Here is a 14,993-nt window from a genome sequence, read left to right as displayed (position 1 = left end):
CTGAGGGTCATTTTGTGCCCTGTCATACATGTACAATGTACATATAGTGCAAGTATTCTGCCCTTAAAGGCATTATTTACCATTTGGAGATATGAAACAAAAACCCAGCTTTAGTGCATCAATATAATTCTAAAATGTGAGTTAGAGATAGAAACAACCAGGGTAAAAAGGTTAATCAGTCTATTAGTGTTTAAAAGTATTATTAAATATACAAAATTTGTACAGTAATGATAATAAAGTTGTTTCTAGAATAGACCATTTACAGTAATGGTTTATTGAGAAAATAGTTATACAGTGTATCTCCATACATTTTAGGCTTTATTGCAAAATCCTTGTACATGTAGTAGTAGGATATTTTGTGATACAACTGACCTACACACATCAAATGTGATAACTCGAACATTTTTTAAATCACTGCTCCCAATGGTAAACAGTACTGTTAAATGAGACCCAGTGATTAGCTTCTAGTTGCCTGTATTAGACCACTATACATTTAGAGCACTATGAGTATCTTTTTAGGTAGAATGAGCGCTTTATAAGAGTCTCTCTATTTATTATTATTATTATATTATTTGTAATGCTACACAATGAAGAAGTGCATTGTCATACATGTGAACCTCTCAATATTGCACAATGTACATGACAACATATTATTAACACATGTAATCTGTTGTGATAACGTAAAACTGAACAGGACTTGCATAGCCAGAACCAATATGAGACGGGGGTGGCCATGACAGGATTGTCATGTATCTTGACCTCTGACCTGTCACATGATCTGGCCAATGACATCATGGCACTGGTAAGTACCCGCGCAGTGAGGGGGCAGGGCGGACTGCCGCTACCCCCACAGAGTTGGCCTCTTCCTCTTCCATGGCGTAACCCCTCGTGTGGACAGTGACACTACCGCCCCCCTTTCGTACAGTACATACCCCATCTGTCACTTGTGCTGGCCGTTCCATGGTATCTCTCTGGTTCAAGTAGTACACAGGTGGTGTTGGTCGAGTAGTGGTACGCGATGTGGATCATAAATGGAATAACCAATTATGTGCTCTCACCCCTTCGATACATGTATGTACTCTTTTAGAAGTGGCGTTAAACCTGACTTGGTGTAGATGCTAAACAAAGCCTGCACACAGATTATGCCCACTTTGATGTTTTATTTGGGAGGCATTTGGAGTTGGCAGAGTGAGGTATGACTGCAATGTATTCTGACCAGTCGTGATCTTTTGACAATGCTCGCAAACCCGTGTCTGTGAACACAATCTTCTCATAATTTTCCTCCTCCCCCCCCCCCCCCCATACAAGTTTATGAAGTCCATACAATTAGCCTAAATCTGAGATGTGCTCTTACGAGCCGATGTCAAAGGCACAAAGTGAGTGTATTTTACATTGAATTTTGGGACATGCAAGTCGCATGATCACTGGTATGTTGCATTGCCAACATAACCTCATTTGCTGGTCTGCCAAGTGTCCAATTGACCTCCTCTCATTCCTCCTGTGTACTTATTATCAATATCATGGTTGTTATTTGGTGAAAAGTGTAATTGTGTTATTTCTGTTCTTTGTTTCCCTTCTCTCCTTTCCTTACCTCCTTGCCATGGTCCCACTAATTTCTCCCCCCAAAATTGCCTGCCATCATTTGCTGTATAATTCAAACAATACTAAAAACCACACCGAACACCACTTGATACTTCCAAATATTTATCTGTTCATGATGCATATTATGACCCAATATTTCATACATCCCTTTAAACTAAAAAAAAATACATAATTTTTTTCAACCACCATTTGCCCACTTTGAATTTTGTATCGACTTTTACAACACATTGCTTTTGCAATCATCATCATCATCAAACCAATGCACTGAAATCATTTTGAATCATCATTGAAAATACATTTCCCATGTACCATGATTACATTCTTCATTTGCTCCCGCCCCATCATGTGCTGTATGATATGATTTCATACCTAATCCCTGCTCGTATCATGTTGAAAACATCCCACCATGCTTTGTGTTTTATTTTGATTTATTTTGTTTTTACCCTTTGTGTTTGTTTCCTTTGTGTAAACCACTCACCGATCTCATCCCACACGAACAACTCCCCCAAATGCCACTTCCATAAATATATCATTTTCCATAATTCATTGTGCAAATCCCCACAAAATTATTTTATTGGCCAAACCCATTTTCTTTTTTTCTTTCACTTTTGAATACAAAATTTAAATTTTGTCCCTTCTCGATATTTCATTTTTCTGCATTTTCCCACATTCCTTATTCTGGAAAATGGATTTGCCATCATAATTTATTTTTTGACTTTTTTTTCCCCTTGCATGGTATACTGTTAAATTTACCCTTTAATGAAATCACCTCTATTTTTATTCCACTGATTGATACCATATTTCACATTCATTAACAATTGAAAATATTCATCTGTTCTTTCATACCCACTGAACCATCTTGCTTCACACGACATGCTAATACTCCCTTCACGGTATCATACCACATTAATTCTGGTGTTCACCTGTCATGATAACACTGCGCCCTTTCTGCCCTGGTCTGTTGTGGATCCATTTTTACCCCCCACTGTCCAATTTTCATTTTGTCAATTGATATTTTTGCCTTCATCTCATCCCTCGCCCTTCTACACTGGGTTCACACTGTGTGACACCTGACCGTTCAACATTCCATTCATCAATTTTTCTCCCCCATCAATATTTGCCACATTGCTCCACCCTGTTTCCTTCATGGGATATTCACTGCCTTGCCCCCCCCCCCCCCCCCATCCTACCCTGTCCCATCCCACCTCCCTCCAACTTGCACCCATGTAGGACATTAACAGTATCGGCCAGTATGATGCGGGCGTCGCCATGGCGGGACTTGCATGTTTCACCTCCCCTGACCTTGCCAGAGACCTGGCCAATGACCTCATGAGTCTGGTGAGTGGTGTGACCCCATTTGACCTTTTGGCCTCTGTTCCAGGTGACCTTTCACACCCTTTTTACATGTATGATGCAAACAGTCTTATGTACTTGTTATTCCCTGTAACTTCCATTTTAGTATTGTTGTGATTTGATGTTATTGATCTACCAGTGCAGTCTATCTTTTGTCAATTAGTGGTCCATTTGTCATTAATTGTTAAAATTCAACTTCAGCAGGCTACTTTTCATAGAAGACCTCTAATCTTCTGTCCAAATACTACCAGAAATGTTACATCCACCTTGCCGTGCCAGATTTTTTGTATTCTGAATGTTTATCCTGTGTTGTGTTGTTATTATTTTAAAGTGGGAAAACTACTGTAATTCCATGTGTAGTGGTAAAATTATGGAGCCAAATTTGTGCACTATTCCCTTGCCCTCAAATCATACTGTACATTGTTCTATCATGCACAATTGCAATAGGTACGGTTGTGTACCTGAAGGAAAATCAAAGATCAGGAGTGATTTTTATTTCAGTGGTTGAAATGAGACCAAAGCAACAATGAAGTTATGGTTCAAGCAAAATTAGACAGATATTTTGAAGTTATAACGGTTTGAATGTTGACTCGTCACCAAATGCTGCATTACGCTGGCATCTAAAATTCACTCATTCTATTTTTATTTGAAATAGTTTTAGTGCTATTCTATAAGAAAAAAAAAATGTCTAGAGGAAGTTGATCATGTTGTACAGTGTACAAAATCAAGAAAAATATATATATGTACTGATCTTTCTGTGTGGAAAACAAGTGAAAACTTTTAGAAATGCGTATGCAATATTACAGTCATGATCTACATTTTAGACACACAATTGTTTGTGCTGTGGTGTCCCAACAGAATGCCATGTACGACTACATGTATACACAAGGATGAATTTTTCAATTTCCCTTGTACTGACCTCATTTCAAACAGTTGGCAACTTTCACTTTCGATCACATTAAAAACCACCTCCAAACCCAAAGATTAAAAAACAGGAGATCCAACTTTGAGAAGTTCAGTACAGGGACAACCACAGGATGAAGCAACAGCATCAATAAAGAACCACTCTATTTGAAGTTGCTTGCAAGGCATGATTAGCAGTGAATTCCTAGAAGTGAGAATATTTAGACAAAAAGTTACAGAATGTTAGGATGAATTAAAAAAAAAAATGCAGTGAAAATGATTTGCCTTTGTCTGGAGCTATCATTAAGTTTGCTTATCAGGCTGGATGGAAATATTTCTTTCTTTTTACAATCCTGTTGACCATTTGTACATTATTTCTTTTCTTGAAAGAGGCAAGCAGAATTTCCTCTCTGGTTTTGAACCGAAAAATGAATTACCTGCACTGAAAATCTGAAGTACAAAAATATACATTGTAGGTACCACTCTAGCATAAATGAAAGAGAAAATCATAGAAGCCATTATTGCTAAGATGTGCTTTAAAGACACCATCAATTCAGAAGTCTGCATCCAAATTTTGGTTTTATTAACCATTTGCAACAAGTGTCTGACATCCCCATAGACTTTGCATGTAGCCAAACAGGTTCATGTGGGCAATGGCTTAAAGGAAACACTGTGTTTCATGGTCTCCATCCCTCTCAACACTTGATTGCTACAGGCTTGTGTGGTTAGAGTTTAGAGAGTTAGAGTTAGAGTTTAGTTTTTCATCATGAAAACATGACTAGTTTTATGTATCTGATTAAAATTATTTCAGGAGTGTATGCTGTTCTTTAGCTTTATTTGGAAGGCACAAGCTGCAGATATGGCATTTAGTCCAAAATTGTAAATTGCAGGAAAATTGAAATTTAATGCTACAGACTGCACTTCATGAAGAAAACTTAAAAAGTTATCAATGATTATGATTTACCATAATATTATCATTACACTTGTGTGTATGTTTACAGTGTGGAGTATAAACTGAAAAATGATCAAACTTAAAATCAAACAAAAGTGAAGCTTACAATGTAGTTACTTAATAAACTGTACATTTTTTGTACATAGTGTATCTTTCTGCTTCTTAAAGTTTTACAGGATGCAGAATTATTTTTTTTTTCATGAAATCAGTGCTGTTTACCTAGACACCCAATTGCAAAGTGTGCTTTAAAGGCATTATTTACCATTTGCAGATAACAAAAACCCGGCTTTAGTGCATCAAAATAATTCTGCATTGTGAGTTAAAGATAGAAACAACCACAGATGTAAAAATGTTAATCAGTATAATCAGTGTTTAGTATTGTTACGTAAATATACAAAATGTGAACGACAGTTTCATGCATAATGAAATTGTTTCTAGAATAAACCATCCACAGTTATGATCTTTTGAGAAAAATAGTGATATCTCCTTATGTTTTAGGCTTTATAGCAACATTTTCATATGGTAGGATGTTTTGAGATAAATTGACCTACACATATGCATCAAATATGATAACTCAAACATTTTTAAAAATCACTGCTCCCAATTGTAAACAGTACCTTTAAGAGTAGCATGTACAACATGCAGATGTAAGAGTAAATGTAAATCCTCAGTACATGTCACCCCTTTCCTGTCCCAGTTTATCCCTGTGTGACATTTTTATATTGTGTATGAAAGTGGTGTATTCAGTCTTGTCTGTGATCACATGTACTTTTGATTTGGTGGTTCAAAAGAGAAACTGCATTTCATCCCTTGTATGTGCCAACAAATGATTTTTATCTAGAGGTGCCCTGCAAACCCTTTTATTTCCATCCCTTCCCAACTCTTCATATTAGCCTAGATAAGAATTTGATAAGTTGATAATGTCATCATTATTGCGTGTGTTTATTTGCTCTGCTGTCATATTGTTTGCGGCATTTCTTTTTTAAATTCAGTTCCTTATATTCTTGTACTTTATGCCAGTGTGGAGATTAGATTTCACCATTAATGTTTATTCATTGACGTGAATAGTGGAGATCCTAGCTTAAATGAAATTATCTAAAAAATTTGCTGGATCATTGTTGTAGAAAACATTTAAAAAGTTGCTGCACAAATTATAGAAGTGGCTCAAGATATTCAGTGTTAGTTTATTGTATAAATGAAATATTTTTCTTGTAAGTTCAATGCTTGATTCTTTTCCAAAATGGGTACAGCAAAGGTGTTGTGGCTCTGAACAATTTATACTTTGACAAGAGATGTGCATTCCAAATTATCAAGTATAGAACAGGAACATGTCTTCTACTTGATTTTGTTTTTGTTTTTGTTTTGATGTAGACAGTGTTATGCCGTGAGTCACCATGTCTATATTGTAGGTATGTGATATATGACTGACGTGCAGAATCACCTCCCACCACTCTTCCTGCACAAAGGGATAATGTACAGCATGAGCGTTCATTGATACCGAGTTCTACAAATCAGGGATCTGAAACCAGTAGCAACAAATTCAAACTGAATCATACATAAATGGGTAGAATAGATACTAAAGGCAATGCATGAGTGACATGTGAACTTACAATCAAGAGTAAGATTTAAATTTTATGCCATGTACAATTATTATGTAATGTGATTGATATGTGAGTGAGAGATCTCTGTGCATGGATTCATATTGGTTCTTTTCTGTCTGCTGGGACTTGAAGATGGCGTCTACCAAACCCTACATCCGGAAGAAGGCTGTGCTCCTCATGTACAAGATATTTCTCAAGGTACTGTAGTTCTTCAGAATGTTTCTTTGTGCACTCATCAAGGTAGTCCGTATTGTATCTTCTATTTCTGTCAGCCCTGTCAATCAAATCAAATATAATATAATCAAAATATTAATGCCAGTATACAATGCATCAGAGATACATGTGTTAAGAATATCTTATCAATGTTTTTGCAGAGTGATGCTTTTCAGGGCACATGGTATGAAAGTGCCCAATAAACCTGATTTTGATTCATGCTCAACTTTAGATTGTACTGTAAATATTTTCCACCTGAACGATACGTGACAATCAACAACTTAAAACTCATCCTTCAGGCATTTAAATCAGATTTGCAGCTACTGTGTTTTGTTTTGTTTTTCCCCTCACTATCACTATGAATATGATGTGTTTTGGTACCTCATCAGCGGTTTTGATTACACTAGCACTTACACTTTAATGAAAAGAAGGACACAGACCGTGTGATGAATGCTGCCATTATGAGGCCGGGCATATGTGATATGATACTGTTGTATATATGTACATGTATACCTACATTGTAGGTATGTCACAAGTTTCATTTGTGATGTTTGATGGACTCTATTGCAGTTTCCAGATGCATTGAGGCCAGCTTTCCCTCGACTGAAAGAGAAACTGGAAGATCCAGACCCAGGTAGAGAACATTTTATGATCTATTGATACCATGTGATATGTACTGCAACTAATACTAATAGCTTCTCAGTGACATCGGTACACCTGAAATCAATGGACATCATACATATCACTTTCTGATAGTTTGTACAGTGCGGGTAAAGTTACAATCACAATACACTGTCACCTACGGACGCCAACTCATTACTGAGATACATTTGTATTGGTGTTTTAGTCAGGCATACATTGTATCTCATGGTGTGTACAAGACATCAAATTTCAAGCTCATGCAAACAAATGAACTTTAGATATTTCAAGCTGTCAGTGATTTTGCTCTTTTGTATTAAAGGCATTATATACCATTTGCAGATGATACAAAAACCCAGCTTTAGTGCTTCAAAATAGTTACTAAAATGTGAGTTGGGGATAGAAACAACCAATGCAAAAATCATTATCAGTATAATCAATGTTAAGTATCGTTAGATATACAAAATATGAACAATAGTTTTAATAAGATTGTTTCTAGAATAAACGTCTATAGTTAGGGTTTATTGAGAAAAATAGTGACATCTTATATTCAAGGCTTTATTGCAAAGTTTTTATATGGTAAAATGCTTTGTGATACAACTAACATAGACATATGCATCAAATGTGATAACGCGAGCATTTTTAAATCACTGCTCCCAATGGTAAACAATACATGTACCTTTAAAGTCGTACTAAATTGTCTCCCCCTGCTCGCTCTATTCCTGGATTGTGACAATAGGAGTGCAGTCGGCGGCCGTGAACGTGATTTGTGAGCTGGCGAGAAAGAATCCCAAGAACTATCTCTCCCTGGCGCCCCTCTTCTTCAAACTCATGACGTCGTCCACCAACAACTGGATGCTGATCAAGATAATCAAACTGGTGAGGAGTCCCCCTCATGGATTGTCAGTCTACTGATCTCAGAAAGTATTGGTCCTCGCTCTCATGGGCCATACATAGAAGGGGCTGTGTTAGAGAGAAAGGCGTATTATCATATGTTTTACTTCTTAAGCTGAATCTCGTGGTAGAGCATGATACAGGTTTCCTGGCCAAAATGCGAAATTACCCCTCAAGTATGGACTCTGTTATTTCAAAACACGAATAAGATCGCTGACATTTGATGACAGTAACTGTTGATTACAGATATGAATGTATGATTGGTTTTAATAGTATACATTAATTACATACAGTGGATACTGATACGTATGTGGTACAGTTTATCCTCATGTAGCAGTTACTGTTCAATGAATTTTTGTTAAATTAATGAGCAAATTTTTTGTTTTTCCAGTTGCTTGTTGTGCTAACATGGGAAATTCTGTTCGATTTTCTAGTTGGAAGATGATGCGACCAATTGTCAATTTGTTGGTTTCAAGGAATATGACTGCTACGTTGTATCCATCTCTCCACTACCACCTAATTTTACCATGAAAACAAGAATGCAGATGCTGCCCTATCAATTCCTGTTATTTGTTTTGCTCTGTTTATTTGGTTTTTGATAATCTTTTCTTTTTTCCTTCTCTCACCAGTTTGGTGCCCTGACACCACTGGAACCAAGACTAGGGAAGAAGCTGCTGGAACCACTCACCAATCTCATCCACAGGTAGGGCCATACTAGTCTCACGGCAATGCTGCTGGATTTATGGCTGTATCGATAGTCTCAGAAATACCTTCTGGAGAGAGTTTTGCTTTCAAGACATAATGAGTCTGAAAGAATACTCAAGTGTAGAAAAAAAAAATGCACATTGAATGATCATACTGCAATTATGTAATGTGTTGATGATGCATACTCTACAAAATGCCCTGTTACATCTATTTTTTATATGACAGCCTCTTTAAAAATTTAGCAGTGACACCTTATGTCATAGTGCTGTTGTATCACTTGGCTCAAGATGGAGATACACACAGACCTAAAGGATGTATACACTTGTACGTATTGGTCATGCGAACTTGAATCAGAGCCATTTAGAGTCCTGCTAGTCTAACTCAAGATCTTCATATATATAATAATTCCACTTCATGTTCCATGTTGCCTCGTAGGAATACAGTAACATCAGATGAGTAGGATGGTAGAGGAATTGTAAAGTTTTCCCATGTTCTCGTAAATCAGTGATATTTGTTACAGCCACAAGAAATCAGGGGAATCTTTAGGGGAAAAATGTGCCCTTCGCCTCAAATCATTATGTTCTTGTAAAGCTGGCAGTTATGACTGACAAGGGGAGAGGGGATGAAGTTGCCATTGGCATTGACCCCCCCCCCCCCCCCAAATAAAAAAAAAACACAAAAACAAAAACAAAAACCAAAACCAAACCAAAACAAAACAAAACATGTGTTATATAATATTTTGGTGTACAACTTAATGGGAGAATGCTGAGATGATGACATCATAGCCTTTTCCAATCTGGGCATCTCTCATTTGGGGAAAAAGAAATAAAAACAAAATAAAACAAAATGGATGCTCTCCTTATGTCCCAGCATCAACTCTGCCTACGAGTGAAATCTCTAAGTGAATAAAATTGATTTCAAACGAAATGAAATTTGAATGTTTTTGCTTTCATTAATCCACAGCACTTCTGCTATGTCACTGCTCTATGAGTGTATCAACACAGTCATTTCAGGTGAGTAGGAGATGCAAGCTGTATGTCACCTTTTCTTCCTCATTCTTTGAAATGCATAATAAATGTAGAGATTTGCTACAGATTGTATTGTATTTTAATGAAACTTAATGCAAATTTTACATATAGGAATCATGCAAGGCCATTGGTTTCATAAAGTAAAATCTTCTAGTAAATGACTCTGCGTGAAAGATCTATTTAAATTTGAATGATTGTTGAATGCATATACTTGGCTAAGAAATTAGAACATGTGATCATTCCACATTGCTGAATAGTCCCATACATTTGAAATAATGCATGGCTAACAGATTGACCAACATAGTGTGATACTGCAGATTGGGCTAGTGTAGATTCAGTTGAGTAAAATGCGTATTGGTATAATGTGATCTGTGAGTATTCTTTACCTACATGAACAAAGGAGACCTAAACCGTGCAATATCAGAGAATATTTCTACCTAAACCTGACAACTGGTACAAGTGTCATTTAAAGTGTGTATGCATTATAAAAGTTTCTCTGAAATATGTTTAGCAAATTTACCTTTCAGGGCTTGCAGAGATGGCATGTAATGGATGAAGAATGTCTATGTATGAATGCTCTGGTTGAGCTGTAAAGTATATCACTGATCACATGAAAACATGATGAAGCAACAATCTATGCTCTTGATCATGCAAAGATGGTTTACAATCTCTGAGTCAGTAGATGACCATAAATTTGATATTCTACAACTGTATTGATTCCATATGTTTATTGTTGGTTGAGGACGTGGTGACATATATTATTTGTTTAACCATTATCAGTTGCATTATCCTTGGGTGTACTGTGTGCTGTGGGATTCACCAGGATGTAAGTCTATGGTTGCATGCCACGCAGTGGGACTTTGGTGATCTTTCCTGATGTTTAGTCAATCATTCATGGCTTCAGTCCTATGTTATGTGAGCAGCTTATCCAATTGAACAGCAGTCCCGAGTATACTCGGGCAGGTTTCCGTGGGAAATGCATGTTATAGCAAAATCAGCAGAATACTTGTACGTGGTGCACCGTGAAGCCTTCTACCACCCAATAATCAGCTCATCCTCAACATCAGGATTAGTATTTAGCAGAGACATGACCAATGCCCGCGTCTGCAGTTACCAGGAGTCACTTTGTTAAAAATCTCTTTCTAAGTTGGCTATTATGAATAAATTAATAAAAGTTTTTAGGTGCATGACCCCAGGTAGGTACCTGTCAGTAGATGCATACAGTGCAACAGACACATAATGAGTTCAGCTGATTGAGTCATTCAATGCACAGTGTAGAAAGATAGTTGGCAATAATGGCAAAACATTCCCCCACCCCCACCGATTGCATAAATCAAAACACTGCCCTTTTATGGCAAATGAGCTCTACACTCTTGCAAATAAAGATTAGAAGGCGTGGGTTGTGTTGATTATAGTATTTTGAGCTAAGGGGAAATGTCATACCTCTTTCTAGATATCACATGAGATTGATTTTCTAAACCAATCGCACTCTTTCATTCTGTGGAGTGCAGGCGATATATGTTCTCAGAGTTATCAGGAAGAGTTATTTTTGAGCTGTTTTATCCAAAAAAAAAAAAAAAAGTGTGGATGAGGGTACATCCTTCTTTATCTTCTTTATTCTGTATCTTGGAGGAGGATGTATTGTGTGAGTGGGCCTTTAGTGTGGGGGCTTTTAAAGTGTTATTGAAGCTTCGACATTTTGTTTCATTCCCCCACTTCCATTCTTCTTTTCTTTTCCTTCTTCTCCGTTTCTCCACCCTTCCCTCCCTCTCTCTTCCCCACTGCCCTCTCTCCTTCTCTCTCTCTGTTTTTATTGGACTATCCCTTGATAACCTGCAGTTTTGATTTCGTTGTCTTCAGGAATACCCGACCACTCTGCGTCCATTCAGGTATACCATCTTACATTATTCAGAATGAATTTGCATTTTACACATTTGTTTTCTCTCAGGGTAGTTTGAAGGCCATTCATATTTAGTGTGTGTGGGTGTGTGGATGTGTGTGTGCAGTTTTCATTTGTAAATGCCTTAGAAAAGTTTGGACCACTGCCAACTTCCCACACGTGCAACTGCAGTCCCACACTTCATTTAAGATGTGTGTGGTAGCTGGATGGGTACTAGAATTATCTATGAATCAAGACAAATGGGTGTGTGTTCATATAAAAGTCTTGAGACGGTTTGTGGATAGAATGCACAACGTCACATATGATTGTATTAGGTCCGCTTTCCCGACAGAACCTGTTCTGTAATGAGGAAAAAAAAAAGTGTGTTGCAGTTGACAGATCCGTGTCAAAGGCATTTACAAGTGTGCACCCACATGTGCATGTAAGCAGGTGTGTGTTTATGAGGTGCCGCATGGTGTTGGTTTTTTGGAAAACAGAGATTAATGGCTATCAAGAATCAAGGGAAGTCACTATTTGGATGGGAATCGAATCGTATCTCTAAGTAGGGGCTAATATCATTACCTGTTTATCATCAGAAATGAAGGAAAGCAATTGAGGCTATTCATGACATACAAGTGTTAGACCTGGTCCAGTCCTGTGTGAAAATTATGCCAAAGTCTTACTGTAGTAGGTTGCTATGTGGCAAGTGTCTACTGTGGCATTAAAACCACATGTTGTCAGGACTTTTTATCTGAATTGAGTCAATTTTAGTCCAAATCTTTCTGAATTTTCATCAAATTTCCGGTGCATCCACTTATATGTGGGGCTATTGATCAGCATTTCCCTTTACACTGTAAACTGTTCTGTGGCAGAAACTAGTTCAAAAACTTGGGAGATTTTTGAACAAAGATCCTGCAAGAAAAGTAAAACATGAAATAATTGAATCCAGCAGACAGGCCTCAATGGCTTTAATACAATGCGTGTAGTCTCCAATTTCTCTAAAATGTGTGACGCTTTAACAAAGTTTCTTGGTTTGAGAGGTGAAATGTCCAACTTAATTTTCTAAAACATATACCTCTCTGGACTGCAATCTGGAGTCTTAATACCATCCATAAACATTTGTAAATCTTTATCAAGCAGAGTTTTAATTATTGTTTAAAGGGCTGCCAGTACATTTGATGCTTACATTTCAGAATTTCTTGTCATTGATCTCTGTTTCCAACCCAAACTTTCACCAGATGCTTGCACTTTGAAATGCGAATGCAAAATATTTTGTTGTCTTTTCCCTTCAGAGAGCTCACTTCCTTTAACTCTCATGCCACCATATTTTTTCTTTTCTCTCTCTTTTTTTTTTTTTTGAATCAATGACATCCATGATTTGAGCATGCTAACTAATCTTTTAACATGCATTTGTTCCAACTCTCACCCATAATGTGAGTTAGAGATCAGCGAGCCCTTTTTGCTAAACTTCCACAGAGGGGCTGGGGTGTCATCTGACCCGGTGGTAAGCAGTTAAAGAATGAAAACAGGTCTTCCCAAATGAGGTTTTGCAGATTGAATGCTGCAACTTTTACAATATGATGCCAGGGCACCGGACATGCAGGAAGTAGTTGTGGGTAAATGCTCATAGACAACTCTAAAACGTACTACCTTGATTAGAGGGGAAAAATGATCAGCTCAGAGGAGAGCTCTCTTACACTTTCAGTGACTAGTCAGATTTTTTTTTTTTTTTTTTTTTTTTTTTAATGTAGATGAGCTTATAGTGCAGTACCAAATGGGTAAAAATTAGTTTTGTTGCATTCACTCTGCTCACATGAAATTGTTTTATTTTCCAACGTAATGTACATCAAATTTTGCTTCAAATCAAAACCAGTATGAGTTGCTGAATAATTCTTTCATTTTGGTTTATTTTGATGCTTTAATAGTAATCAAAACCAAGAGTTTGCGTAGTAGAATGCTTCTTTTTATGAGCATATATCATTTGCTCATACACCTGTACAGATCTTGGCACATTTTAGTAAAATTTGGAATGTATCCATAAAAGGAAATCCCCTCCCCAAATAAGAAGTAAAAAAAGGTAACAGCCTGTGGTATGCAGATTCATTACTGCAAAAGCAAAGAAAAGAATCCAAACTTTATAATATTACTAACAACTAAGCCATGTTGATGCAGCTGCACAAGTCAAATTTTCTGTGTGAGGTTGTTATACACTTGACATGCCTTCAAATAACACTTCACTTGTTTCAAAGATTGTACATGCTGTACCTTAAAGCACAAGCATACCAAGCTCCTGCTTCCAAATATTAGCAATATCATTAAAGCTGATTAACAGTGCCAAAAGTTTTGATATTGTGTTAAAGCTACTTACAAACTGTTTTAGCAGTTTGATAACTTGCTTGTTGAACCACCTGCTAATTCCAGTAGTTTAGGGGCTGATCTTGTAATGCATTCAGATATGGAAGTATGCATCACAAATGTGTAGTTAAGGTACAAAATTCAATAAATTCATCTGGACTTACTGGTTTTAATTGAATCAGATCTTACACCAATTGATCACAAATGTATGTAAATTAAACGTCCGTTTGATATATGATCTCCAAAAAGACCTGAAAAATGCCAAGATCAGGATAGTATTGAAGAAATTGTTCATGCATGAACCATCAAAAAGTTTGATTACTATGATCTTATATCATGTGGGCAGCCTGAATCTCAAATAGGGTATCTGGAGTGGGTAAAGCACTTTTTACAAGACTGACCTGTGGTTGGCCCAAAATCTCACAGATCAGCCCTCCCTTGGTAGAGTTACATGTACATCTGTGATACCAGAACACCAGAGATTGTCTGAGAAGGGGTGTGGTCAGGGGGGGTTAACCCTAAAAAGACTGGGCTATTTTGGTAGCTCGAAAGACTGGGGGGGGGGGGGGGCCTAAAGGGCCCCCCTTAAGATCTCGGCCGTGGATCGCGCGATCGCCGCGGAAATTTGCACAATGGTAGTGTGCGATGTAATCTACAAGATCGTATATTTAAATTTTACAAAATAGTCTTCTTTTATTTTATTTTGATTAATTATGCTAATTTATCCGAGAAATCAGACTCTTTGATCTAAATCAGTAAATAAAGCTCCAAAAGTGCTAATTTTTGGTCTAATTATTCTTTGTGGCATTCTTAGCAAATGTACTTGAAAAAAAATTCGGTATCAAAATTAATTTCTTATTTTTTTTATT

At 37.0% G+C, this 14,993-nt stretch overlaps 1 protein-coding gene across 1 annotated transcript in view; it reads left to right on the top strand.

Annotated features, from left to right (window-relative positions):
• LOC140236917 (AP-3 complex subunit delta-1-like) overlaps window positions 1-14,993 on the top strand; it is a 75,601-nt gene that overhangs the window by 15,631 nt on the left and 44,977 nt on the right. The window contains exons 4-10 of the mRNA XM_072316855.1: window positions 2,833-2,940; window positions 6,544-6,609; window positions 7,195-7,258; window positions 8,003-8,142; window positions 8,787-8,860; window positions 9,826-9,875; window positions 11,730-11,779. Of these exons, the coding sequence (XP_072172956.1) occupies window positions 2,833-2,940; window positions 6,544-6,609; window positions 7,195-7,258; window positions 8,003-8,142; window positions 8,787-8,860; window positions 9,826-9,875; window positions 11,730-11,779 (552 nt within the window). The remainder of the gene's footprint in view (window positions 1-2,832; window positions 2,941-6,543; window positions 6,610-7,194; window positions 7,259-8,002; window positions 8,143-8,786; window positions 8,861-9,825; window positions 9,876-11,729; window positions 11,780-14,993) is intronic.

The sequence above is a fragment of the Diadema setosum genome, chromosome 13 (assembly GCF_964275005.1).
Source record: "Diadema setosum chromosome 13, eeDiaSeto1, whole genome shotgun sequence".
In the NCBI taxonomy this organism is placed as follows: domain Eukaryota; kingdom Metazoa; phylum Echinodermata; class Echinoidea; order Diadematoida; family Diadematidae; genus Diadema; species Diadema setosum.
Note: the sequence above shows the minus strand (reverse complement) of the source record. Positions and strands in the feature narration are given on the sequence as shown.